Consider the following 26,435-nt stretch of genomic DNA (forward strand, 5'->3'; position numbering starts at 1 on the left):
CAAATGTTCATGCAATCAAATAATTCCATGCCTTTAAGTCACCATGATGAGCTGTAGTAAATGATAAAGGGACTACTTCATTCGACTGTTTCGTCTTGAATTTTGTTTTGACGTTTTATTGGGCGACAATGGTCTACCGGCAATGAAGCAGATACTGGACAATCCGGTGGAGAAAAAGCGCCAACTTCTGGTGCAGCGTCGATTAAAATGTGTTTATATCCAAAACAACCGTAAAATGCATTCGGGTTCATCCTGGACTGGTTTATTAAGGTACTATTGCAGATATATAACTCATTTGAAGTTCGATGACTTAAAGTGGCGTTTCGAAAAGCAAACTCCCAGCGTCTCCTTGTGCAGCACGGTTCTGAGTTACCCACTTGGTGTCGGCGATGTTCAGTGTTAGTCACTACAAAAAAACAACAACAATTGACAATGGAAACTACCAGTACGTTAGCGTTCGAAGTTCCAACAGTCGACTTTATTTGATATGCGGTCGTATTCGCAGGGTAGTTGACACGTAAGCCATGTGCGTTTGTTTGAAACTTTGATGTTGCCAAATCCGACATGCCAAGTGTTTGTTCCATTTTCCACATAGGGGCACTTTGCAACTCTTTGAAGTGACAGATTGAAATGTGAAGATGCCTGGTCTGCAGAGTGAACATGTGGGGAGCCCCATCAAGAGGAGCAAACTGTCTCTGAAGTTCTTCCAGAAGACGGAAACCAAACGAGCCTTGGATTTCTCGGAACCTCAAGCAGATGATGCCAAGTGAGTGTCTGACAAGTATGCAGATGCTGGGAGGTTTTTTATTTGGTTGTTGCCAACTCAGGGATAAGGAGACTATTGACATTAAAAGCACTGTCAAACTAGTTCATGCCATGTGATTCTCAGCAGCTGTGATCAGGTGGTGCCGGCTCCATCTCTGCTACCGAGCTCGCCCGATGACCTCCCGCTGTCATGTCGGAGGCTAGAGGACACGTTGCCATTTGTGGGGCTCCTCAATGAGGGCAACACCTGTTATCTGAACAGCATCTTGCAGGTGAATTGCCATTTTCAAGTAAGACAAAGGATCTTTGGTTCGTGGTGGAGTTTTGTTTGGAGAGTGGCAAGACAGGTGATGTAACCTACCATATGTTTTTTCCTCACCAAACTGAGTCTGAAATTAAAAATGACAAAACAACACTCTCTAAACGCAAAACGTACTTACCCATGGTAGAAGAGCTAAATACCTGGAAATAATAGTGTATCAATGTGAACAAAAGGATACAAGGCAGTGGTCCGCAGCCGGTGTGAATTGCAGTGGTGGGTCTTGTGCAAAGAAACCAACGCAGCCATTCCGCAGCAGGTGTCCATGAGGCGTCGGCACCAGCCCCGCCCGATACCTGTACCGCCCCTGCAGACTAAACACACGCCCAGTTTGTCACAGCAGCTTGAGTTGACATGGGATCAGATGATTCAATGTTTCCACGTACCCTCTGCAGCTTGCTCATATATTGCTCTTTGGTGCATTGAATGTTTTTTTCCCCTTCAGCTGAAGATGACATGTTAGTGCGGGATTGTTTCTGTAGGTCCTCTATCACTGTCCAGGCCTGAAAGAGGGAATCAAGTCCTTATACAAGTTGTCGACAAAGAATGCTACATCCACTGAAGAAACAAAACAATGTGAAGAGGTTAGCACACATGTATTTCCCCTAAGACACTTGTCTCTCAGCCACATATTGTCGTGGACTTCATCTATTATATTTCATTCTTCAATTTCGTTTGTAGCCAGCAGGGGATGCTGCAGAGGATGTATCTGCACACATGGAGCTCCTGGAGAGCTTCCACAGTCTGATAAGTTCCGTGGAGCAGCTGCAGTCCAACTTTCTGCTCAGCACCGACAGCTTCAATGAGCTCAACACGTCACCTCGTAAAGTACTGAACACGCTCAGGTATCTTGAAAATATTAGGCCAGCCTAAAGTTGGGTTCAAGAAAACTTTCCAGCAAACCCATTTACTTGATGTATGGGCATTAACAAATCTCATTAAATCGGGTTCATGCGTATTGGAAGAAGATGGATGTTTGTTTTCTTGCCAGCTTGACTTTCATTTCCAAAAAAAAAAAGGATGGATAGAAGAAGCTTTTTCAAGATGTTGTGTTTTTGATGCCCTGCAGGCAACTGAATCCCATGTATGAAGGCTATCTTCAACATGATGCCCAAGAGGTTCTGCAGTGCATCCTGGAATACATCCAGGAGGCCTGCAACACCATCAGGAAGGAACACAAACCGACCCAAGCGGAACTTGGAAGCGGTTCAATGGCAGAATCACAAAAAGGCCAAGATGAGGACGCTCAAGTGAGTGGAAAAAGGAAAAGTGACGCAGAGATGGGGAATGCCAAAAAGAAGCCCAAGTCGAGGAAATCTGGAGCGGAGGTCGAGCGCTTGTTCAGCACCCCCGTCACCCGCTCCAAAAGTAAGCTAGCCCATGACAACACAATGGGCAAAGCTGGAGAGAAAGAGGAGACGAAGGAAGGGAAAGAGAAAGAAGGAGGCAGTGGGGAGGAGAAAACATTCCAAGTGGCTGACAGGAAAAAGAAGAAACGCCGTAAAATGGGCTGGCGGAGGCCTGCTAAGAAACAGCCCAGCATCATGTCCATGTTTCGTACTGTCGGAAAACTCACTTCCACGTTCGCCAAAATCTCAACCAAAACGGAGAATGACAACGATGAAGTCCAACCTAAGGATGAGAAGAAGTACGAGGGGGTCATGCTTCCAAATGAGAACCAGGTCCACAAGACGCCGGCTCATCAAGGTATTTAGTTCTATAAATTCCGCATGAACGATTATTTGAAGGTTATGAAGAAGAAAAAAAAAAACACTTTTCTTTTTTTTTTTTATCAATAGAATGTTTGCGTGAACTTACCTTTTCGTGTACACCCTCTTTTCACAATCATAAGATGTTCAATGTTTGGGCTTCTGCAGATGGTCTAGACCTGATGGAGCGCTTGTTCCACGGCCAGCTGGTTCTACGGACTCGCTGTCTGGAGTGCGAAAGCTTCACTGAGAGGCGAGAAGACTTCCAGGACATCAGTGTCCCCGTGCTGGAAGAGCAGCCCGGCAGCCCGGACCATCTGTCTTCGGGTGAGCAGAAATAAACCAACCGCAGTTGTACAATTGAAACGCATGACATTCACGAGACTGACCTGTTTTGGCTTCATGAAGTTGAGAAATAATAAGCCGATGAATGAAAAGCTCAAATGTTTTGTCTCCAGTTTCTCCATACCCCAAACCAGAAGAGAAGACCCTGAAATGGGCCATTGGGCAGTTTGCCTCGGTGGAGCGCATCGCCGGAGAGGACAAATACTTCTGTGACGCGTGTCGCCATTACGCAGAGGCCGAGAGGAGTCTTCTCTTTGACCAGACTCCCGAAGTGGTCACCATTCACTTGAAGCGCTTCTCCGCCAGCGGTTTGGAGTGAGTCGCCTCACCGCTCGAGCCCTTCCTGGCTTTCATTCAGCCTTCTTTCTTTCTTTCTTTCTCACGCCTCTCTGTCTTGTCTCTCTGTCTAGAATGGAGCCGTACGCCTGTCTGTCCAAGGTGACCACGCCCTTGCAGACGCCCTTGACCTTGTCTCTGGAAGAGTGGTGCACGCCGCGCTCGTCCAGCGGAGGCCACTCCTACAAGCTCTTTGCCGTGGTCATGCACAGCGGCGTGTCCATCGGCAGCGGCCACTACACCGCTTACATCCATATGAGCGACCTGAAAGACGCCGAGCTCCGGCTGCGTGAAAGCCAGCAGCTGCCCGAGACCAAAGACGCCTGGGACGACAGCGACGGCGAGGTCTCCGTCGGGCGACCCTCCGGCTCTGCTTGCGGCAAAGCACAAAGTAAGAAGGCTCCGGAGTGCGGGCTCGGACTCTTGGGAGGTCAGCGCAGTCGCACCGGCGTCGAGCAAGAAGAGAGAGCAACTGACGGCGACAAACCGAAGCGGAGAAAAACTCAAAAACCAAATGCTGAAGTCCAGCTTGAGGCTGGAGAGAAGAGCGGAACAACTTCCAGTGAGGAAGAGCAAGGCTGGAAAGAGCAAGCCTGGAAAGAGCAGGCTTTAAACAATCTCCTTCAGTACGAAGGCAAATGGCTACTGTTTGATGATTCCGAAGTGCGTTTGTTTGAGGAAAAAGATGTTCTCAGAGCCTGCTGCCTTCAGACCTGCTCCTCTTCAACACCCTACTTGCTCTTTTACAAGAGAGTAGTCGAGTCGGCACATTGACAACAGCACCGTCCGTCCGTCTTCGACCCTGAAATGTACTTTTGTGTATATTCTCGGATAATAAACGGAACTTTGTGGGCTTAATTGCACTTAGTTGTAAATGTTCATCTTCAAACATCTGTAGCAAAGTTCCCTCAGGTTTTATTTTGGATTTGAAACCCCTGGATTTTATTTTTTTTAATCAATTTCTATCACTGTCAGTGTACGTTTCGTAGATTTCTCATTAGGTGATTTTTTTTGAGGGGGGGGGGGGGGGGGGGCACTTGGTTAATCTTTACTTTAAGTTTCCTGAAAATGATGTACCATCAAAGTGGTGAATTAAAGCTGACGTATCAATCTAAAGCCGTCCTTTTTACATCATTTGGATGAGACATAAATGGATCATCAGCCATAGGCATGAACATTAAAATATTTATTTTGTAAAATATTTCAAATGAACAAAACAGAACTACATAAAATTATACATTTTCAGTACCTAACTTTAAAACATTGTTGTTTTAACAAAAATGCGTTAAAGCAATACGATAAATAACTTTGTTTTGCAAATTTGAATTTCTTCACCACTTCCCCAACTTTCAAGTTGTGAAATGTATTGCTACAACAAAACAATGAAAAAAAGTGCACACATTAAATACAGCTTTTGTTTTTAAACACATACAATATTAAAAAGACACCTTGACATTGGAAACATTTTTGTGAAAGAATTTGGTGTAAAAAGTTTTTTGGCACTTTTTGGAACCAACGACCAACGGGATGTGAACATTCGTGGTACCGGTTGCACAGCGGGCGGAGTCTCGTACGTACCTCATTCTAGCAACGCGGGCAGGTCAAGGTGTCTCTTTAAAATCAGATCCGCTTGTTCGTCCTGCTTATGTGTAAACAAGTTAAGACACTGGAATGACGTACCAAGTTGGAACACTCGAAGCCTTTTTCAGTAACAAACACTGTGACCCATTGTGAACACGCTGCTATTTACACTGGAGAATAAATTAATATTGCATCTTCTGGTGTGCGTGTACCCTCTTCATCTTCAAATGTCAATTTTGCGAAGACTCAATCTGCTGAAAGAATCTCTGGAAAAGGGAGGGAGGGAGGGAGGGAGGGAGGGAGCCCCAGTTTAGATTTGCTATCTTCAACAACAACAAAAAAGGCTTATCACTCGATTGTGGTGAAGTGGAATGAGACTGATCGAAGTGAACGTGTTTCTTTTGTTTCATGCATATTTTCTTCACATTGTGTTTAGTTTTTAATCGGCAAATGGCTACCTATGAATGGATCCATTTACCATGGTGATTTCCTTCAGCTAAGCTTTGTACATGCATGTGAGTGCCAGAGTGAGTATCTGGAGAGAACCAAGAAAGTGTCAACACACAACGCAACAGCACAAGTGGTCAAAAAGAATCAAGCTACCTCCTCAAGCGGTCCATTTGCTGCGTCATTATTATAGAGCGAGAGCAAAGATTCACATTACAAAAATACAGTGGTGTCTTGATTTTTTTGGGGGGGGGTTACGAGCTCCTGCCTGCCTGTGTTTTTTTGTTTTGCTGTTTGACTTGTGAGCTAGCTTTGGTTATGCCTCCACTCAAGTGAAATGAGCAGTCACCTCAAATCAAGGCAGCGAGGAGAACATCTGTACCTGTGTGAGCTGACTTGTAGGACAGGTTTGTAAAGCTGAGGAATCTTTCTGTTGATGAGCGGTTGCAGCGCCTCCTTCAAGCGGTGATAGTTCCGCTCCAGCTCCCTCTGGTACTCCTTCTGGTCAGGCCCGATCAAACTCTTGTTCTTGCGCAGGGCGTCTTCACACCTGAGGGAAGGAAGGTAGGTTAGGGTTAGTACAAAAGCACTATTGATGACCAAGAGTGTGTTATTAAAGTTTATTGACATCGTTTTGGATCTTACAAAAAAAAAACATTTTGACAGGATGCTTGTCCATTCTGGGCACCTGCAATGTAAATCCAAGCAAAGTGGCTCAACCTAAAGCGCACGTTTTGAAACGGACCTTTTTGTGAAGTCTTTGAAGCAGAGACGTAGCTTATTATGGTGTCTGTACAGTTTTGGGTCGCTGGGGATTTCGGACAAGAACACCTGAGCAACCTCCAAAGGACCCTTAACAAAACACACACGTAACATAGTATGACGTTTATGTTCACACAGCCAGCCGTTTCCCTTTTGAAATGAATGCTGACCTGGTTGACAGTGGTGCCCACTGAGCCCTGCAAGACCATTTGCAGCATCTTAGCATCCGAAGGGTCCTGGTGGGTAGCAAAGGCAAGTTCTTGCGTCTTCTTCTGCATGTCCTCGATGGCCACTTCAACGGGAGTGGAAATGATCTGAAAAAGCCACAGCGTTGTTGGAGCGAGGCGAAACGGCCGGCCGGGTCATCTACCGTCTTGTCCCGTTTACCTCCTCTTTATGGACAATATTGATGCGCGTCTTGATGTACGGGAAGGCGTGGGAGGTGGTCAGGATGGTCTTGCGTTTGAACTGCTCATGCAGGTCCCCGTGGGCCCGTCCGTCCAGCGTAAATGGGGTGCAGTAGACGAAACGACGCAAGTTGTAGTTCTTGTCAAAGTAAGTGATGCGGTCCTTCATCTCGTACGTGTCAAAGTAGGGCTCCACGTACGTGATCTGAATGAAGGCCTGAAAAGTACGACACGGACCGCTTACTTTTTACTGCATTCATAATTGAGTGTCTGACACCAACCTTATTTGGGTCAAGCTTGCACTTGTCTACTGGGTTGGAGTCCTTAATGACTTCTACTTGATCTTCTCCAAACTGTTCCCCGTAAAATCCCTACAAAAAAAAAAAAGACAGCTTTAATCATTGATAAAATGGCAACCTTTATTCCTATGTAAAACAAAACACATGTATTTTCTTTTTTTGGTGTGCGTGTGTCGTCATAATGGGGTTGTGATTGTGGCGCGTGTGTCTTAAATTGACCTCCAGCCTGTGAGATATTTCCGCCAGCTTGGTGATGGCCGGCTCTTTGTACACAAACTCCTGCTCATCCAAGTCGCCAAATTTGGATCCGTAAAATCCAACTCTAAAGTACGTTCCAAACATCCTCTTCCCATCCTGTTGACAAGAGACAAGATTTTGAAGTGCTACATGAAAACAGGAATGCAAACTACATCACAACACATTTGTGTTTCTGTACAAAGTGTGAAATAGAACTTCAAGGAGTCAACCGCGACCCCGTTCCACAAAAGTTTGCCTCATAACTGCAGTACAACCAAAGTAACATTAGGTTGCCGTTTGTGTATTTGCGACATTAATTTCATCTCAAAAAAAGTCAATGCATGTCTCCTGTTCCAACAAGTGCCAATCCCCTTTTTGTGCAAGCATCTTGGATGAGAACATTTAGGTCAAACCTACTTGGCTGTTTTAGATCTAATGCATGCCAGCCAAGTGATATTGACTGGCAGCTACAAAGATTTGTAACAAAAAACAATGACTAATTGTAGTGCCTCAAGATCCAGGCAACAATTGACTGAATTGATACGAGTTGAAATTGTGACTTTGCCATTTTGATCCAAGACAACTGTAGCCATACTCAATGTCGCAAAGTCAACTTGTGTGGGACGGAAGGCTGTGGAACACAAACTAGACTGTCGTGCTTAAAGGAGCCACAGCTCGTCAACAATAAACAACCCACATGTACTAACTACTATATCAACCAGCAACATATAAATTCAGGAAATATCTTGTCACGCATTTACTGACGAGGTGGCAAGTTCTTCTTAAAACAGGTCATAAGTGCAGATAAGAAAAAGGGCCCGTAACTTAGCACCTTTGACGTTTTAAAAATCAGCGTCAAAAATACATGGGCCACCTCGCATTAAAATTCACTGTTGACTAGTAAATGTCATGTGAGAAGCCCCGAAAACAAAGAAACTTACCACAAGAAACAATTAAGTAAAGTGGGGAGGAGGGGTCGGGAACCAGGAAAATCAAAAAGGAGAAAACAGAACACAATTTAATCACAATTAACTTCCTCCAAAATGGTTGAAAAACAACACAACAAAACATTTGCTTTTCTTGAAGGGCACAAACAGATTGTGGAGGAAATAAAGAAATAAACCATGCAAAGGTAGATGGATGAAGAGTCAAGTAAAAAAGGGAGAAAATCAATCTCCACAACCTCCAAACAATGGCATGCACTGTCAGTGCGGTCGCTTCCTGAAGGAACGAGTGCTCCGTTCGTGCAACAAACCGGGAAAGCTTAATATCGCTAACGAAACAAATTAAGGAACGTTTCAAAGAAATCACAATAAACAGGGGTCGATTTAGTCTATATGAATGAAAAGCGGGGGGTAAGAATAACAAATAAAAATTGACAAGGGCTTGCCGAGCGTTTTAGACAAACAATTGAGACGTTTGATGGTCACCCCGACGCCATTTTGCATCATTCAAAGTGGCGCTTAAACCAGAGAGGGCAACGACGACAAGGCACTGAAATCGAACCCTGGCTGTGAAGACGAGAGAGAAGGACTTCTGTGGGAGTTGGCAGCCAACGTGTGTGTTTTGGCCGACACCTCGGATCAACAGATGACGAAAGATGAGGAGCATGTGATGCATTCACAAATGTTTAGTGTCTGTGGCTCCCATGCACACAGCCAGCCGGTTAACGGTGTCACGTATGGGAAAAGGTCAGAGGAAAGAAATCAAGGGTCTTGCTGCCAGTGCAGCAAGTGTCCCTCCCGGATGGCAGCAAACAGTCACTGTTGTCTGCAGATGTTAATGGACTAGATGGAGTGTATGTAAAAAGCAAAGCCAGAAACAAAAAGCCTGTGGCTAGCAAATGAAATGAGTGTGAATACAAGTCAAATTGTCAAAAAAAAAAAAAAAAAAAGACGAGCAGGGCCAAGCAGGAACCATTTAACCACCTACCTCCCAGCCAGTACTCTGTGTGTAAAAGAGAAGACAAAACATGTGAACGACTTCACATTGTGAACCCCTGTGCACGCTAACATCGCCTATTCAGTGATGTTGCAGCAACAAAAGGGCGCCATTCCATGCCAAATCACATACTCAAACCACATTTCCCAACACAGATCATGCCAGGTATTTGCAAACGTAACAGTTGGAAACTGGTGTGCTATAAATCAATTCAATCAAATTCCTGGAATACTCCTGATAATGTCATGTTTTTTGTCCGAGACCGCTATTAACCTAAGTAGGGAGAGAAAATATCAGGACCGAGCGCAGTATGCTGGAGGTGCGTCATTGGCTGGAAATCAATCAACATCTATGCTGAATTGAGATTACAAGCCGAAAAGATGTACTGATGAAAAGAAAAAAAAACAAGCAGAGCTGTATAGTCTCATTTGAAGTTTAGAAATGTTGAACCCCACCCACTGTTTTTTTTTTTTTTTATGAATTCTATCAGGATCAAATCTGTACAATTTGTAACTTTTCAAAAGAAAACAAGGAGCAGTCGCATATTCAGTAGATAATACATACTCACCTGATGGACAATTTTTCCAAAGGCTTCCTGGAGTTTCCCATGAATGGTGGCTAACTTCTTTGCATCCCTGTTGGCTTCATGTACCGGGATCAGTACCTTGTACACTTCATTCACAGCCTCGTACATGCCAGCCTGAGCGGGGGAACCACAAATAGAATTTGGGATCGAGAAAAGAGATGAGTGGAAATCGTGACCGCTTGTAAGCATTCACACCAAAGAGAAGGACGAAGCAGCTTGCTCCAAGAGTCCCACGAGGCCCAGCTCGGTAAAGAATTTTCCCGAGCAGATGCCTTCCTCGTCCGGTGACACCACATCGTCGGAGACGGCAGATTCCTCCAACACGTTGGATGAGATATTCTACGAGTAAAAATGAACAAACAGAAAGAGTAGAAAGATTGTACAGAAGATTCATTTGGCTGTTGCCGGAGCTTCAAACCTGGAAGGTGACACAGCCCACTGGCAGATACTTGCGGTCCTCTAACATGCTGAGATATTCTGCTACCAAGGCAGCACTGTGCACTAAACACTGGGCGGCTTCAGCGTGGTTGTTCCTCTCAGAGTGTTTTCCAGCCATATTCTGGAGCCAAGTGAGCCGCAAGTCTGGTGACGTCTGGTAACCCTTTGCTATCCTGCCCGTGGATGTGGATGTGGACGCAGCGTCGTTAAAAAGCCGGCGGGGACGGATACGGCTGAGAAGATTGCCACTTGTCTACCATACCTATACATGAGATCGATTAGCATCTCAGGGTCTTCCTGATGCTCCTTCATCTTGACTGTGTCAGACAGAATCATGTGCAAGTTGAAAACGAGGTCTTGCACCTAGAAAAAAAACAAAGACATTCAAACATTCTCCCAGATTGACCTGAACACAAAGACAACATTGAAATCATATCATTTGACTTTTTAAAGTGGAATGAATGATATCATAAAAAGTACCTGGTCTGGAAAAGTTGTTTCCCGGAGCTCGAGGTCCTCCTCTGCATAAGTAAGGATGGTCTTCAGAGAGCGACGCAGGAACTCCTCGTTAAAATTCTGAGATGTTCCCACCAGTGACGAAAGGGACATGGTCACCTGCATCTTCACCCTAGCAAAATTCTAAGTGGGGGGGGGGGGGAAAAGAAAAAAGGACAACTGTCTGAGGCAGCTTAATAGCTAACAAACAGAACAAGCACTGCTAGATAAATATGATTTCTATCCAAGTGAGGTGTCTTAACAGCAAGCCATGAGTTGCTGGCTTGCAAAATAAGCACTCACATTGCCAATTTCAAAATTCTGCCTCATGAGGAGGTAGAGGGAGGCACTCGCATGGGCTCTGATGGTGCTTATACTGCTACTGCAGCTCCTTAGCAATCGTAGGCACAGGTCAGCACACTGCTCCGTCTCCTCTTCAAACAGCAGTTCGGGAAACTAAAAAAAAAGGCAGACGGATAGGCACATGGAAGAAAATGCAGGGCGACAAAAAAATGCGCTCGCTCCTACACAAATTGCGTGATTATCAAATGAAAAGAGCCCACCTTTGACACGAGTGCTCTCTGCGTGGCAAAACAGTGCTGCAGGTAGAGGGCGCTTTGATTGCAGGCCATACTGTGAAGCAACACTTTTAGCACCCCACCCAGGACACTCTCCTTGGATTCTGTCACCGACACCGTCTAAAAGAAAGAAAGAAAAAAATAAAAGTTACCCTTGAGGTACTAGCCACGCTATTAGATAGAAAATTCAATCAAACGGCTGCTACAAAAGTTCAAATAATCTGCATACATGTATTTGGTCAAATAATGTTCATTCACATACCTGCACAATGATCTCCAATGTATCAAGAATGATCAAGTTGGCCTCCGTGGCAAGGTTACCGTCAATAAGTGCTTCATGCTCCAACTCTGCTCTAGTCCTACAATCACAGAAATGGAAACAAGTGTCAGTGTGTGTCAAAAGGAATGAATGTCACAGGAGACTCCAGCTCCGTGCTCAGGACAATTTTTGCAGTGCAGTATTGATTTTCACACAAGCTGTTTTTTGTCTTCATGTTTCCACGTGCTGTTGGCGGTCTTAGAAGGTCCATTTTCAAATAATTGACATAGATTGCTTTTAAATGGGGGGGGGGGGGGGGGCGCACGTACACACTGTAAAACTAGAAGGCTACAAATTACTTCGGCGAGTACATACGTATATTCACTTTAGCAGAAAAAATAGAAGACAGATTTTTTCCGGCTACTGCAAGAATGAAAACACACCACACTGTGGCTAAAAATAAGCAACACACACTTTTAAAAAAACAAAAAAGCCAACCAAACTCAGCCACCACCAATCCAAACAAGCACAAGGTTATTGGGACAGAAGGAGGGAAAACAGTAAGAACCAGCGTATGACTTTCTTGGGCATCCATGTGCATGTGCAAGTTACATAGTCGAACCCAACAACAAGTGATTTCTAACAGCAACTCCATATCGATATAGAAATGATCAATATCACGTGCGTGACTCTAGCATAAATATGCAGAGCAATTCTTTATTTCAAATCTTTCCGAACAATATGTTTGCCCTAGAGCAATAACCAATTGATGAACAAACTTATGAAGGAAATCAGACTTTCTCCGAAACTTTGCGTTTGGCAAATACGTATAGGCAACCTAAACTTGGGCAAGTCATCCCCACAGCGGTGGCGGCGGTGACGACTCATACTTCCACATGCAAGTGAACGCATGGCTCAAGGAACTTAAGAAATAGCACACAGCAAATGTGGGACATACAATACCTGAGTGATCTGTTACTCCTACATGAACACACAGCCACATACAATCATTAAGCCAAAACAAGACAGGACACAAATTCAACAGCTGAACCAAAAGCTACATCGATACGATTTACTAAATCAGATTTAAACAAGATTTCAATTGTTTTGAAAAAAAGACACCGATTGTGGAACAAAAACTTTGGCTGTGTGGCTTGCCTTGTTTTTGAAGACAGTTACTGATGGGCAAAAAAATATTGGGAAAGGACCTACTTGTCTAATCTCTCACTGTTCTGTCTCCAGTGGGTCATGTCTTTCCTCCAGCGCAGATTTTCCTGGCTTCCAAAGGCACTGCCTGAAGGACTACGCTCTGGGGAAGACACGGAAAAGGACATTTATTGGCCATGTGTCGCGCATTTAAATGTATTTGTCGGCGACAGCGGTGAACCTACCGAGCTGGCCGCGGCTGCGTCGCACCATCTCCTGCCTGGCGCCGATGCTACCCAGGATGGCCTCCTCCAGCTTGGCCTTCATGTCTTTGGACTTTTTGAACGTCAGGCTGTTCATGCGCTCAAAAGCTTTCTTCCCCTGCATGGTGAACACAACATGGGCCTTGCGTCCACAAAGTAGATCGAGGCGGAGTGGCAAAAGAGAAAAGAGCAGCAAAGTCATTTGCAGCACAGCACTCAGGAAAGGGAGAAATGCGGCAAAAGGTGGCATGTGGCATGCAAATGAGAAGAAAGCAGGAAATTCAGCAACAAAAGCAAACCAGCTTGGATTTCCACAAGAGCCCAATCCCAATTGAGTGCATAGAATGCCAAAATGTGCACAAAGAAACATGCACCGAGATGTTGGGTATCTCACCTTGTATTCAAAGCAAGAGACACAGAGGTAGAGGAGATCTAACAGACGGTTCAGCTGTGAGACCGAAAGATCCGTAAACCACTTCTGCAACACCAGCTCGTCGGCATTTCTAAGCACCCACAGCAGACAGATGAGAAGACTGCGACTCGACTCGGCCGAGAAGCTTCCGTGCTGACGGTTCGCCTGGAGAAAAGTCAACTTTGAGACACCGTCAATCCAGTCGACTTTTGTCCCCGCGTCGCGCCCGCTTCTACCTGCGAATTCAACAAGAAGCTGCTGGGTCGGGACATCGGAGAGGTAGTGGTGGTGCCTGCTATGGCCATGGCGACAGTCTGATTGATCATGTTGTTTCCCTCTGCCTCAGCATCTTCCCCATTGCTGCAGACAGCCGTGCCCTGGGGACCACCTGATCGACCCCACTGGTTGAGGGACTCTAATGAAGGAGAGGAAAGTTCACAAAGCTCACGAAAAATATGGCAAATCACAACGGGCGACAGAGATGGCTTTGTGTCTTCCTAAACTTTATCAGTTCTCGAAAAGATGACGCTCAATTTCAGCCATCGGGTTATACTTGAATAAGATTGCTTGATTACCTGTGAAGTCATGGAGCTGTGGCAGGGTCTCCATGACAATGCCAATCAGCGGAAGGTACAGCATAGCAACTCGGGCTTTGACCTCGGGATCTGCATAGCGCGGGTCAGAATCGTGGCTGGACAATAGGTTGTGGACAACACTAACCACTTTTTTATGCAAGCCAAACATCCTAGGGAAAGGGAGGAAAACAGATTGCATTTGGATTTACAAGGAAGGAGGGAGAAATAGGCAACGTTTATTTCATATACCAACCCCTCATTTTCTGGGTCAAGTATGACAGACAGCTCTGACAGTACCAGGCCAGCCATAAAGTGCTGCTCTCTGAAGGGCACAGACAGTTCAAACATGTTTGCTATTTTTTGGTCCTGAACATGTGTGGAGAACCCAGAGCTCTGTGACAAGACAAGACAAGACAGAGAAAAGTCACACATGAACATCATTACATGCAGAGGAGAACATCTAGAGTTGTTTTCCTTTTAAATCATTGAAGATGTCTTTTTTTTCTTTTCTTTCTTTCTTCAAACTTGTGCATCAGACAAACGCGATTCTAGTTCAATTTCAGTCAAAGTATTATCAAACGGTGCTGCTATAAATCTACATGTTTTATGCTTGGATGGAATGGGACCTGCGAGGTTGCCGAAGAGACAGACGGTGATGGTGAAGCAGGAGGCGTGAGCAAGCTGCAAGGCAGGTTGAGGGTGACGTAGTGTTCGTGGCTGCAAACGATTCTCAGGAAATCCAGCCTCAGAGACTCCAATGTGGGATTTTGCAGAGCATAAAGCTTGATGGACACCTGTTGCGAGGCAAGTGCAGAAAAAGACATTGAAAGGACATGCAGGGCTTTTTTGTTTTGCAACAAAGAGACTAACACTACGCAGTCAAGAATCTGAGAGTAGGTGGTTACCTGTTTCCAGTACACCCTGATAAGGGTGAAGACAAAGCCTCTGTCCATGACGGAGAGCAAATCATTGAGAAAGAAAGCAAGACTTGTATTAAGTCGCTCAACTAGCTCCAGATCCTGACGGGGGAAAAAAACAACACAATTTGTCTTCAACTAGTGAAACGTACTCAAACCATAAGCAGGCATCTATTAGATACAAAGCTAAGATGAAATCATTTCTGGATTTACAATGACTCACCTTCTGGAAACGTGATACAATATCGCCTGCGATGGTGCTGACCAACGCTGTTATGTCATCCATAAAGCGCTCGGGGAATCGGTTCTTTCTGGGTGATTCCAGGCGTTCAGCGAAGTACAGGTGATGGATAATGCTCTTCACCTGCAAGGATCAAAACGCGCTCACGGCTTAGCATAGATAGTATGAGTGACAGGGAGAAGAATTGATCGGGCTTCTTTTTCCTACCATAAGCTCAAAGAAAAACCAGGCCTGCTGTAGAGCTCCCTCCCTGACACTTCCACTGCTCACCACCCATTGGAGAGCCAGCTCCTCGTGAAAGAGCTATGTGGGGTAGGGGAGACGGGAAGGCCCAGGAAACAAAGAGGATCACGTCAAGGGTCAGCTCATCGCATGATTGATACAGAATAATTATTCCAAGTTCACTTTGCTACAAATATCATACCAAAAATAAGGCAAAGAGACAATTCTATTCTGTATGGCAGAAGTAAAGGACAGCATCTACAGTACTAGATTCCACTCGCGGGTTGGGTGGAGCATTATGTGTGCGCTAAAAGTTTTGGCTACCAAATCGCTATTTCATTTTTATTTACCGTATTTTCTGTACTAAAAGCCTCTACTTTTTGCACAAGCTTTGAACCCTGCGGCTTGGGCGGCATATCTATGGATTTTTCGTGATGTCGAATACACTCTTTAGTAAAAAGGTTCGAGATGCGCCACCGGAGGAATATGTGACCAGACACATGGTCACTGGGGAGAAGAGCGGCGTGGGTTAGGATTCAGGGATTCACTCCTCGGGACAATTTTAGAGTCCTCAATTCATCTCAGAAGCATGCGACAATGTGATGGAAGCATGTGGAGAATATGTAAACTCCACAGCAAAAGATTGGAATCCCCAAACTCAGAGGCCTGAGCGCCAAAATGAACATCCAATGTCTCGTCGGTCATCTTGGCCGGAGTGGTATTTCAGCAAGCAAAAAGCACGTTCATTCACAAACAAACGCAACATGCACTTTTGAAAACGACAGCGCGCAATGTGCATATTAACAAAAGCCAACAATTTGGTGTGGTGGGAACGAAACATTCTCAGAAAACATTGCTTTCAAAATAAGACGCAGATGGGTGACATTCAGCAAGACGCCACAACCAACAAATACGACAATCGAGAGCAGCACTGTACATCCGCAGACAAGACAAGAAAAGGGTGGTAGGGGTGCGTTCCTCCCCCAGTGCAAGTGGCTCTACCTTTTTTGTGGGCAACCGTCCTGTTAAAGTTTGCAAGAAACTGGCGCTCTCAGTGTGCGAAGACATGCGATTGCCACAGCGCTCCATGGCCTATGGGTGGAATGAATGGAACGTGACAACAGAGTTAGTGGAGGAGAGGGAGGAGCAACACGAGTGTGGGGTTGCACCTTTTCCTCTCAGCATCAAGAAAAAAGGTGTCTTGGTCCACAAGACAGACACAGACAAACACGCACAACCATTTTGTGGTCTCAAAGACATACACTGAGATGAACACATTACACTTCTTCCATTTGAAGCATAGCGATCTTTCTCTCCATTTTCGAATGAAGTATGCTAAGTTTCTGTTGATTTTTTTTTCAGGCCTTTCAAATTTGGAGCCAGACTTCATCCTTCATGATAAAGGGTTCTTTGCAGCCTAAAATCAAAAGTCACAAGCTCACATGCGCTGTTACTGAAGAGTAGCCACCAGGATGGGATTTATGATTCAGAGAAGAGAGCAAACGCTTACGGCAAGTAGGAGTTACCACGACACGTGACCAAACACACGACGAGATGAAGCGGACGAAAGAACACGACGGACACTTCCATGGAGGGGAAGTAGGAAGTCAGGCAGGGAAACTAGCAGGTGATGGAGAGTGGATTTGAGTGGAACTTGTTGGATTTCAAGGAAGGAGTGCAGCGTGCAGAGTAACATTTCGTGTCAATACAGAGGCATTCATTAGGAACACAGGTTGCAGATCTTGGATGAAGGAAGCACTACGTTTACATGGGTGGGGTGAGCAACTGTGAAACCCATGCATGGGATCAGGGGAGGATCGGAGTAGAATACTGGAATAATAGGACCTTTTGGTATTGTAAACATCTGTTTGACCAGCCATTGTACCTGGACCAGTAAATATGGATGTGAGAATGACAACACAAATAAAATGAACAAAGACCCAACTATCAAAGAGAACATACAACACCAAAAGTCCAAATATGTCAGTATTCTTCCAGCGTGAGTATGGTGAGTTGTTTTCAAAGAGAAGAGAAGAGAAGAGAAGAGAAGAGAAGAGAAGAGAAGAGAGGAAAAGCGAAGCGGAGCGGAGGATGGGCGCATTGGTAAAACCACCTGCATGGTTTCTGGAGCAGACCCAGGGCTGGATCCCCAAGGGGCACTCTTACAGCCCATGGTGTCAACCCACGAGTTGGACCGGTCTAAGCCCTAGGAGTGCCAAGGTCAAAGGGCACAAGGCAGGCAAGGAGCAAGGCAACAAGCGAGCAGCATGGGGGAAGGAAGGAGGAGGGAAGGAATCACAGGTTAAAGAGGTCACCACTGCTGGATGAAGGGCCCAAAAGATGGCCAGCTGTAGCTTTAGTAAAAAGGATGACAAAATGTCAATTTCTCAACCATTTTGAAGTTCTCCCCTCTCGGAAACCAGCGGAGCATAATTAGGAAGCGCAATGGCAAAACATCATTCACGCACTAGTTTGCATGGACAAATATGTTCAATCATAAAAGGGATGTAGGTCAATGAAAATGTAGACTCAACATTTTGTCTGCCTTTCACAATTTTAACTCAATGAAACTTCCCTCATGTCAGGCTGCTGTTACAGCGGTTAGAGAGATAAGATGTCCAAACTCTTGTTTACACACTATGTCTAGTGTACATGTTGATCAAATGACCTCGGGGTCACTGTGCACATGTAAGGCAAGTGGCTACCGTTCAAAAAAAAAGGACTAAAGCAGTGCAAGCGCCTTATCAAAGCTTTTCTAAAATTCGTTACAAAGTCAATACGACATGATGACGCAATTGCTGGCAAATATTGATTTAATGTGCACGTGCGGTGAGAACATGAGAGCCAGACACTATGATGTCAACTCAATGAAAACATTTGAAGCCTCATCACTTTGACGTTTGAAGAGCTTCTTCCGTCCATACCTTGCTGCCAATGATGGCGCGAACCTCATCATCGGGAGAGGTGGGCGTACCCGAGATGTCGGGGTTACTGTTGCTGAGGCTGCGAGAGCGGTTCAGATTAAGGCTGGCCGGTCGCACGGCTGAGCGAGCCATGGTGGCGTAGTGAACGGAACCGCCGAGCCCTCCGGGGCCTGGGACGGCACACAAACAAAGGAACTATTATTAGCAACATGTATCAAATGACCCAAACACCTTCCTTAGCAGTCATTAGGAAATGCAAAACATTCCTACACATTGCTTCAGTATCTATCAAAATGTCATAGATACCTGTTAAGGATGATTGGATGTCTTTAGCAGGCAAACAGAAGCAAAATTGAGATGGGAAGAGAAAGGAGACAGTTCAAAAAAGTATGAGTCTGAAGAAAGAAACAGATGAGGCTAGAAAAGATGAGGGGGGGAAAAATAATAATAAGAGACGATTACAAAGAGCAAAATGAAATACTACCTGGCGAAGGCGAGTTGGGGTCAGTGCTGGGCAAGCGGAAGACAAAGTGGATGTAGGAAGAAAGCAGGCTGTTGCGGCCATGCATGTCCTGACTGGTGTCCAGGTACTTATGGAGGCGGTTTACAATGGCTGCCATCACTTCAAATGATGCCTGACCAAGATTCACTAAAGAGCACAAACAGGTCAAACACTGAAAAGTCAAGTCATGATCTCTTACCACCATCGGTCAACAACACCCTCCCGTCACCAAATCAAAAATCGTTTCGCAACAAATGATTGATTTCCCTGAAGAATAACAAGGTGTTACCAAATTTTACGTGCGCTAAATCAAGGCTTGCGGTAAGAATTCGATCGAGATTGCATGGATTGTGCACTTTATTCTTCTCATGAATATCATTTCAAGCTGTAGCATACCAATCTGTCCAGCAATGACCGGAGGTCGAACCACAAGCAACACCAGTTTGTCAAGAAGAAGGTGAAGAAATCGCACGACTGGTTCCAGCTGTGAGGAGTTCAGCGCTGCTATGCTGGACTTCAGCTCAGCTTCCAGGTTGTTTTCCATGAGTCTCATGTCCCCTATCCGGACAGGGAACATGTGCTCATCCAGCGCGTGCACCAATGCAAAGAACTTATCCAAGTACTGATCCTAGAGAATGACAAAGCGCGAGACACATCCACATTGGGACACGTGATGATGTTACTAAAGCTCAACTGCAGAGCCGTAGAATACATGAAGAGCGGTAGATTACCTGCGTGTGGATGGTTGAAACGGCAACAACCTCCACGTTGAATACCCCGCGATGATTGTCCACCCACTTCATCCCTGGGAGAGGGACCTGAAGTCAAAAAGAAAACCTCAGTCAGTTTGTAGTCTGTAGAGTCAATTGCTTTTGCTTACTTGGAACAACTTTATCTCAGAACGAGGTCACAAATGTAGCACTCATGATGGAAACTGAATATTTCTATTTCATGACTTACATCTGGTGAAAGTACAGAGTAGGACTGTGGTGGTTTTTCTAGAGACACAGGAAGACAGAAGTGGCCTGTCCGCAAACGTCCGTTCTGCAACATGGGGATCCACTGGAGAAAGGAAATGACTATTACGCAATAAAGTCCATTGTGCTGCAGCATACAGCAGCTCTCACAAACATGCCTCCAATTGACATCAAATGAACCCAAATGAAGAATTTGGAAGTAGTTGTGATCGACGTGTGCGGTTCTACGTTGGCTACCTACCGTGTATCCCACAGGGGTCTCCAGCAGCGTGTTCTGCTTTTGCTGGCAACTGACGTGGTAGAAGGTGAAGAGAATGTGGTGGTGGTCTGATAGGGAGGCAGGAAGCTTGATTTTGATCTCATCGTGAAAGTCGGGAGATCTGATCAAGGGAAAAAGTTTGGGTTGTTTAAAAATGGCTTCCAAGGCGACGTTCACACCGCCGCTCGATTCAGATTATTATCTATTTATTTTTTTTGGTCATATGCGACCCGACAGTCTAAATAGTGGCTACGTATCGGATAGTTTTGCAACATGACTGCCGTCTTGCAGGCAGGTAGATTTGAAATGATTTTTGAGTCTATTGAGAAGTGAGGAAAAGAGAAAGTCAAGAGGGGCGGGCGTTGAACACACTCTTTGTAGTTGCGCGGGAGGGACGCTGGTCTCCTGACAAGTATCCAAAAATAAACAGCACAGAGCAAGAGCAAGCGTATGACTTAACTGGCTTCAAAAGGTTTCACAGGGTGAGCGCTTTCCCACAGGAACAAGCATTTAGATTTGATGAAAAAGCAAAGACAGTGTTTTTGTAAACTGGACTCCTCTTGCTATCGCACGCCGCTGCATTTATACGAAAACAATTTCAATCAGTTCGGATTACAAAACCTGACAGTAAATACGGTGAAGGGATTTAAAAAAAAAAAAAAAACATGCACTCTTACCGATTGTGGTAGACTACAGAAGTATAGGCCTCTTTGTAGAAATCAGCGCAGCTTGACTTCCCAAATATCACCTGAGGGAAGCAGTAGGGTGTTTAAATAGCGACTTTATGGACACAACATGGAAATCTAAAAGCAAATGACAACAAGCCACTGTTTCTTCTTCGCGTACCTGCATGGAATTATTTGGATCTTCTCCATTCATGAATTGTACTTTCACTGTAATGTTGCGGGCTGAGCCTTGGCGATTGGCAAAGTTAAGACTCTGCGGGTTCACATACAGCAGATTTCTGCAAAATAAAATGAAATCAAACAAAAATAAGACAATTGCTTTTCAGTTTTGAGAGCCAGCCACCATGTCAATTTGGAAATCTAGTTCCAAACATCCATCCATTATTGGAAGCGCTTCTCCTCAGGAGGCGCGCTGGAGTCTGGCCCAGTTGACTTTGGGCAGTAGGCGGGGGACAACCTAAGCTGGTTGCCAGCCAATGGCAGGGCAAACTGATTTTGCAAACAAAACGTCAAGATACTCAATTACTGCTGTTGCACGGTAGTCACCTTTCTACATGAAACATGCATTTCAGGAAATATTTCATTGAATAGAAATCTATGAGTAGAAGGTATGCTTTTTGGCGCTATGGAAAACATTCAAATAAATGATGTCTTTTACAAAACTAGAATTGATTGAAATGCAGCTATGTACAGCAACATAGATCACTTGTAAAATTGCATCAACAACGGAATGAAAACTCGAGTGTAAAACTTGAGCAAATTATAAACGCTACAAAGCAGCAGCGTTTTGTGCTTGGAATGCGATTAAAGTACCCCGAGCGTATTGAATAAATCCACTCTGCGTGCCATGAAAGCGCAAAGTAACCTAGGATCAGCGACAAAACCGCAGTGACGTCGTTTTCTCAGTTGGGAATGACTCCACAGAGATTACAGCTGGAAACACAAAAAGCATGGGAAATGGCTTTGGTCTTAATGCTTCCTCATCTGGCTGCATGGCAAATTCAAAACGGGAGAGAGATGGCCATGGTCAAAAGATGGCTCCAAAATCCCAATCCAAGGCTGCCATACGTTAGGTGTTTCAATTTGGCCGAGGCTTTTGCACATCTTTTTCTCACTGTCCACCTGCTTGAAAATCCCGCATGCCTACTAATAGCTTCATTCTGCCACAAATGATGGGGCCACTGCCTGTCCTACTCAAGCTGACTCAGCAGGAGGCTAAATCAAGCTCAAGAGTATTCGTTATAGATAGCATTATCAATCAGAGTAATGTATGCGTGCGCATTTTCAGCTCCATCAGACAAGGCTATCCATCAAACACCTGCGATGGCCATTGTTGGCTTTTTGCTGATCAGCTAAAGCTCCCACACCACCCGACCGAGGAGGGCGGATTGGAGTTAAATGGGTTGAAAGGGGGTGTCATGTGCTCACTGCTGTGATTTGTTTGTTCAGGAGGGGGAGGGGGGGAGGCATGCAGCTGAGTTTAGTTTAGGGGGAGGCCAGCAGCAATATGCTCAGGTTTAAAGAGCAGCTAAGCCCCCCCCCGCCCCCCTCCTCATCCAGTATATAAAGTCACACCATGACTGCTGCTCATGCTGCTCTGAGATTACGTGTTGGAAATCTGGTCAGAAGATAGAATGAAAAGAGTCTTCCCGGTGCGTTAAGAGAACAAGTAGTATCAAAAAGGTGACATCATGATGCAGTTGTTGCTGTTACTGCTGCTAGCCAGTTCCAGCGCTGCCGTTCCCCTGGAAATCTTGGGTCAAGAGGACATCCTTCAAATGCCTTCTTCCGAAAGCCTTGCGACAGCAGCAAGTCCAACGGAAGCAAAGTCCCGCTTTGCCATGCTGGACGACGTGCGCCTACTTGCAAACGGCCTCCTTCAGCTGGGCCAAAGCTTACGGGAGTTTGTGCACAAGACCAAGAACCAAATCAATGACATCTTCCAAAAATTGAATATTTTCGACAGGTCATTTTACCAGCTTTCAGTGGTCACATCAGAAATCAAGGAGGAAGAGGCCGAACTGAAGAGGACAACCAGTGTGTTGAAGACAAACAATGAGGAGATCAAAAACCTGTCTCTGGAAATCAACTCCAAGATCAATAACATTGTGCAGGAGCGTGCACAGCTACAGGGCAAGGTGGGAAGTCTTGAGGAGAGGTTAAAGGGACTGTCGCAGCATATGCTCTCTCCTGATCAGCTCAAAGAAATCAAAGCGCTCAAGGTAAGCAGCAAATAAGGCTGTGAAATCTGGAGAGGTCAAGATAATGAAAGCGGCGTTGCAAAACTACACAGCTGTCACAGCTCTGCACTCTGAACAGATCGATACTGTACTTGACGCATCCATGTCGTAGAACTGCACATTTTTCTCCTGGATTTGAAATTGCTTGGCTACCATTCTGATGGTGTCACGAATATTTCGGGAATAATGCTTTGGATTGTTCTTTTCGGCAGGAAGTGATTGAAACTCAGGAGAAAACCATCTCAAGACTCCTGAGGGCTGTGCAGGAGCAGCACGAGCAGCTTGACGATCAGAAAGTCCAAATTAAGAATATGGAGGAAAAGGTAGACAGCGTTCTTTTTGCCATTTGTACTGTAGGTGATGACATCGTTTAATGAAGGCAACGCGATGGTGTCGTCTTGCAGCTGAACTACGACAGTGTCCAAGACACAGCCGCTAAAGTCGTGGATTTAGAGACGGCGCTTCCAGATACATTTGAATACGTGACAAGAAATGCATCTGATTTGGATGACAACGGTAATCATAATAATCCAATTCAATTTCCTGTCAAATACATTTGCCTTATGCGTTGCCAAACATTTTGTCCGTGCTTTCAGATTTGCCCATTGACTGCACAGAGTTATTTGAAAGAAAGGAGAACAAGAGTGGAATCTACATCATCCAGCCAAAACAATCGGAGCCTTTCAACGTTTATTGCGAAATGGGTTCTGGTGGGTGAGAATTTTCAAACGTCCTAACAATCAGCCAGATTGCATCTTACCATCAGAAATATCCTCAACGCAATCCGCAGATGGAGGTTCAACTGTGATCCAACGGAGGGCCGATGGCTCAGTGGATTTTGACCAGACATGGCAAAAGTATGAGAAAGGCTTTGGCCATCTCGAAAGTAAGTATCCTCTCACACAGCAAATGATTTTTGGGTTTGTTTTGGAGAATGTGAGGATGGAAACTGCTTGTTGTTGAAGTTGAAAGTGTCACTACGAACAAAGGTAGATGCAAATGGAAAAGAATGCCCGGATGAATTGAGAGCAAATGCAAGCAGACTTCATGTATACTAGAAAGTCCCATGGTCCATTTCAGATTGCACTTAAGTCAAATCATTTTGTGTATGCAGAGGATTTCTGGTTGGGCCTGAAGAAGATCCATAGCATTCTAAAACAAGGAATGTACATCTTGAAAATGGATCTGGAAGACTGGAAGGAGGACAAACACTGGGCAGAGTACCGCTTCTCCTTAGATGATTCCACTGAGCACTATGCACTCCATCTTACCCACTTCTCGGGTGACCCGGTTGATGCCATGGCCAACAGTTCCGGTGTGCGATTCTCCACCAAAGACCAAAATAATGGCAACCCGCAAGCCCCTAACTGTGCACGCTACCACACAGGTACGTATATAGAGTACCTTCAACCGCCACGATGAAGTGCGTCATTCTAAAAAGCCGTGATTGTGTTTTGCAGGTGGTTGGTGGTTTACTGGATGTGGAGAGAACAACCTTAATGGAAGGTATCAATGGGAGAGAGCTAAGGGACGTTCTGCGAGAAGAAGGGCTCTCCACTGGAAACCTGGCAAGGGCTCAGCATATTCCCTCAAGATGACCGAGTTGTCCATTCGGCCTGCGACAACTGCTGAAGGTTTCAACTGAACTTCATGCCACGTCCATGCCAACTCTACTGGCATTTTTCCATGAAGCACTATGACACACCACTCAAGCGACATTGACATGTATGCTTATCCACGACACTACGTTGTACGCTGTATTAAGTTAAAGAACATTTGGGGAAAGGCTTTTCAGTTAACACCAAGGCTCTAATTGACTTTGTTGCCAGTGGCACAAACCAAAAGATGATAGCCAAGTGAAAGTTAGGATTTGAGACAGTGTTTTAGTGACATTATGTGTTTGGCTTTATGTTTGCCCATTGTTTTTTTTTCCCTCATGTTTTACTCACTAAAGTATTTAAACCATGCACCTGCTACTTTGGTACGTTATCTGCTAAGACAGACATTGTATCTCCTATATTATTGGGTCACATTGACTCCTGTCCACTGTACACAAATATTCTGTAAATGTGCTTCATCACGTCCTATACAAGAGTTCCAAAAGCTCATCGCGTCATAAACAAGAAGATCAATGTGACATTGATGATCTCAACGATGATAAACAATGTATGAAGCTTTGCCTGTATTACATGAAATGCTTGGAGAAAAAAAAAAAAAAGAAGGCACGTTGATGCGGTCTACTGTCTACTTTAATCATTGCTTACGTTGTGAAGTGCTTCGTCCTGTCTCTATCCTTCCAGTCACACATTAGAAAATCAAAATCAAAAGAATCAATGGAAAAAAATGTCACGTACCTGTATGTGGTGTTTGGCACATAGACATCCCTGGCGGGAAATTCCAAGATATCCCTAGTGGGGCGAACTCTACTGTCTGGGTAAGGTTTCACCTGCAAGAGGTCAGGTGTCAAGCAATAGTGGGGGTTCTCTGGAGCTGGAGAAATGTCCAACTTCAACTGGGCTGCAGGAAAAATCACAAAATACCAATGAGGGCGACTAACAATTGGTTGGCTCACTCATGCAAATAGAAAGAAGCCAGTCACCTAACTATTTCTCTTTTTATACCTGTTATGGGTCTGAGTCTCCTCAACACTGAAGAAGGTCTTCTCATGTCAGCAAGAAACTTATACAAGTCCTCATCACTCAGCCTGTCCCCCTCCTAAAAGAAACCAAATTTGGATGAGCACTTTGCCTCCGTTACAAATGACATTTGAGTTTCGATATCAATTTGAAAGTGCAGCTGTGTCTGTGCAGACCTGTTTAAAAAAGTTGGTGATGGTTAGCGTGGCAGGTCGAAAGCCAGTCAGACTACATGATTCATCTCCGGTGGTGGTTCTTTCCAGGGACCTTCTTCCCATGATGCTTGAGTTCCGTCGTTCTGACCACGAGCCCTTTCTCTCTGCATAATCGGAGAGTAGAATCAAAAGGCTAGCATTGATGAAGTCCACATTTTCATTGTGTGTCATTAAAATATCTGGTCCATCCCTGTAATTTGTAGTCATTTGCTACACACACAGCATGTAAATATTGAGTTGAGGGAAAATGTGAAAGACCTGAAAGGCTCATCTCCAGCTCAGTATCTCGCTCAAGACTGCCAGCACTGTTCACAATATTCATGAGGTGGATGGCAGTCCAGGCAAAGGGCATGCGGTACCGGCCCAGGCGTTGACAGAATTGCTCTGATTGACTGCGGAGTTTCTCCAATTTTTCTTTATTCTAGAAATAAAAGAGAAGAAGACAAAATGTCAGCAATCAACTATTTTTGCCCTATTCACTTGATACGGTCCCCATAAAGTGTTCATTTCGTATTGTATACAGTCGTATAATGACATAAGCCCAGAAAAGTGCCCATTCTCATTTGATATGTACCTTGGTAGCATCAGACTCTTTAAAGACCATGTACGGTTCGGCACACTCTCCAATGTCCCCTTGCTGGAGGACTTTCTCCAACTGAAGCAAAAAACAGTAGCAAGCGGATGGACGGTCATAGAATTGTGAAGAAGAATGTAAT

General features: G+C 44.9%; 3 protein-coding genes across 33 annotated transcripts in view; 2 read left to right on the forward strand and 1 right to left on the reverse strand.

Annotated features, from left to right (window-relative positions):
- On the forward strand, positions 1–4,854 carry usp1 (ubiquitin specific peptidase 1). Of its 5 annotated transcripts, none has more exons than XM_037249208.1 (9): positions 1–270; positions 596–766; positions 893–1,037; positions 1,567–1,680; positions 1,766–1,929; positions 2,154–2,793; positions 2,952–3,120; positions 3,252–3,453; positions 3,549–4,854. In XM_037249208.1, the coding sequence occupies exons 2-9, from the start codon at positions 639–641 to the stop codon at positions 4,246–4,248; spliced, it is 2,262 nt and encodes a 753-aa protein (XP_037105103.1). In that variant the 5' UTR covers positions 1–270; positions 596–638; the 3' UTR covers positions 4,249–4,854. The 5 variants fall into 5 exon arrangements, with proteins under 5 accessions (XP_037105103.1, XP_037105101.1, XP_037105105.1 ...); XM_037249206.1 differs by having other exon boundaries at positions 3–270; positions 890–1,037; XM_037249210.1 differs by having other exon boundaries at positions 5–270; positions 890–1,037; positions 2,154–2,791; positions 2,962–3,120.
- The window catches only part of dock7 (dedicator of cytokinesis 7), a 25,468-nt gene continuing 3,678 nt past the window's right edge, over positions 4,646–26,435 (reverse strand). For 2 of the 27 annotated variants that reach the window (XM_037249166.1, XM_037249167.1), the window contains exons 10-52: positions 26,294–26,374; positions 25,978–26,140; positions 25,681–25,823; positions 25,490–25,583; positions 25,223–25,385; positions 20,789–20,906; positions 20,620–20,690; positions 19,925–20,063; positions 19,667–19,768; positions 19,438–19,524; positions 19,103–19,334; positions 18,689–18,853; positions 18,511–18,531; positions 18,205–18,374; positions 17,394–17,486; positions 16,283–16,372; positions 15,266–15,361; positions 15,041–15,181; positions 14,806–14,919; positions 14,527–14,694; positions 14,154–14,293; positions 13,901–14,070; positions 13,562–13,740; positions 13,308–13,490; positions 12,896–13,055; positions 12,717–12,813; positions 12,468–12,485; positions 11,508–11,604; positions 11,231–11,365; positions 10,971–11,123; positions 10,653–10,811; positions 10,435–10,535; positions 10,153–10,345; positions 9,930–10,073; positions 9,717–9,848; positions 9,140–9,154; positions 7,190–7,324; positions 6,953–7,042; positions 6,652–6,888; positions 6,435–6,578; positions 6,248–6,354; positions 5,885–6,052; positions 4,646–5,321 (exon numbers count right to left, since the gene is read on the reverse strand). In XM_037249166.1, the coding sequence (XP_037105061.1) occupies positions 5,279–5,321; positions 5,885–6,052; positions 6,248–6,354; positions 6,435–6,578; positions 6,652–6,888; positions 6,953–7,042; positions 7,190–7,324; positions 9,140–9,154; positions 9,717–9,848; positions 9,930–10,073; positions 10,153–10,345; positions 10,435–10,535; positions 10,653–10,811; positions 10,971–11,123; positions 11,231–11,365; positions 11,508–11,604; positions 12,468–12,485; positions 12,717–12,813; positions 12,896–13,055; positions 13,308–13,490; positions 13,562–13,740; positions 13,901–14,070; positions 14,154–14,293; positions 14,527–14,694; positions 14,806–14,919; positions 15,041–15,181; positions 15,266–15,361; positions 16,283–16,372; positions 17,394–17,486; positions 18,205–18,374; positions 18,511–18,531; positions 18,689–18,853; positions 19,103–19,334; positions 19,438–19,524; positions 19,667–19,768; positions 19,925–20,063; positions 20,620–20,690; positions 20,789–20,906; positions 25,223–25,385; positions 25,490–25,583; positions 25,681–25,823; positions 25,978–26,140; positions 26,294–26,374 (5,451 nt within the window). In that variant the 3' untranslated portion in view covers positions 4,646–5,278. The remainder of the gene's footprint in view (positions 5,322–5,884; positions 6,053–6,247; positions 6,355–6,434; positions 6,579–6,651; positions 6,889–6,952; positions 7,043–7,189; positions 7,325–9,139; positions 9,155–9,716; positions 9,849–9,929; positions 10,074–10,152; positions 10,346–10,434; positions 10,536–10,652; positions 10,812–10,970; positions 11,124–11,230; positions 11,366–11,507; positions 11,605–12,467; positions 12,486–12,716; positions 12,814–12,895; positions 13,056–13,307; positions 13,491–13,561; positions 13,741–13,900; positions 14,071–14,153; positions 14,294–14,526; positions 14,695–14,805; positions 14,920–15,040; positions 15,182–15,265; positions 15,362–16,282; positions 16,373–17,393; positions 17,487–18,204; positions 18,375–18,510; positions 18,532–18,688; positions 18,854–19,102; positions 19,335–19,437; positions 19,525–19,666; positions 19,769–19,924; positions 20,064–20,619; positions 20,691–20,788; positions 20,907–25,222; positions 25,386–25,489; positions 25,584–25,680; positions 25,824–25,977; positions 26,141–26,293; positions 26,375–26,435) is intronic. The other 25 variants (XM_037249173.1, XM_037249172.1, XM_037249186.1 and 22 more) reach the window with 20 other exon arrangements.
- On the forward strand, positions 22,218–25,099 carry angptl3 (angiopoietin-like 3). The gene is made up of 7 exons (XM_037249217.1): positions 22,218–22,850; positions 23,081–23,191; positions 23,273–23,384; positions 23,465–23,578; positions 23,659–23,754; positions 23,983–24,255; positions 24,329–25,099. Exons 1-7 carry the CDS (start codon positions 22,320–22,322, stop codon positions 24,511–24,513), a joined length of 1,422 nt encoding a protein of 473 aa, XP_037105112.1. The 5' UTR covers positions 22,218–22,319; the 3' UTR covers positions 24,514–25,099.

The sequence above is a fragment of the Syngnathus acus genome, chromosome 4 (assembly GCF_901709675.1).
Source record: "Syngnathus acus chromosome 4, fSynAcu1.2, whole genome shotgun sequence".
Taxonomy (NCBI): domain Eukaryota; kingdom Metazoa; phylum Chordata; class Actinopteri; order Syngnathiformes; family Syngnathidae; genus Syngnathus; species Syngnathus acus.

Coding starts and splice junctions, on each gene's coding strand:
- usp1 (XM_037249206.1), top strand. CDS start 639: ATGCCTGGTCTGCAGAGTGAACATGTGGGGAGCCCCATCAAGAGGAGC. Junction 767..889: donor CCTCAAGCAGATGATGCCAA/GTGAGTGTCTGA, acceptor TGTGATTCTCAG/CAGCTGTGATCAGGTGGTGC. Junction 1,930..2,153: donor AAAGTACTGAACACGCTCAG/GTATCTTGAAAA, acceptor GATGCCCTGCAG/GCAACTGAATCCCATGTATG.
- angptl3 (XM_037249217.1), top strand. CDS start 22,320: ATGATGCAGTTGTTGCTGTTACTGCTGCTAGCCAGTTCCAGCGCTGCC. Junction 23,192..23,272: donor TTAAGAATATGGAGGAAAAG/GTAGACAGCGTT, acceptor GTCGTCTTGCAG/CTGAACTACGACAGTGTCCA. Junction 23,755..23,982: donor AGGCTTTGGCCATCTCGAAA/GTAAGTATCCTC, acceptor TTGTGTATGCAG/AGGATTTCTGGTTGGGCCTG.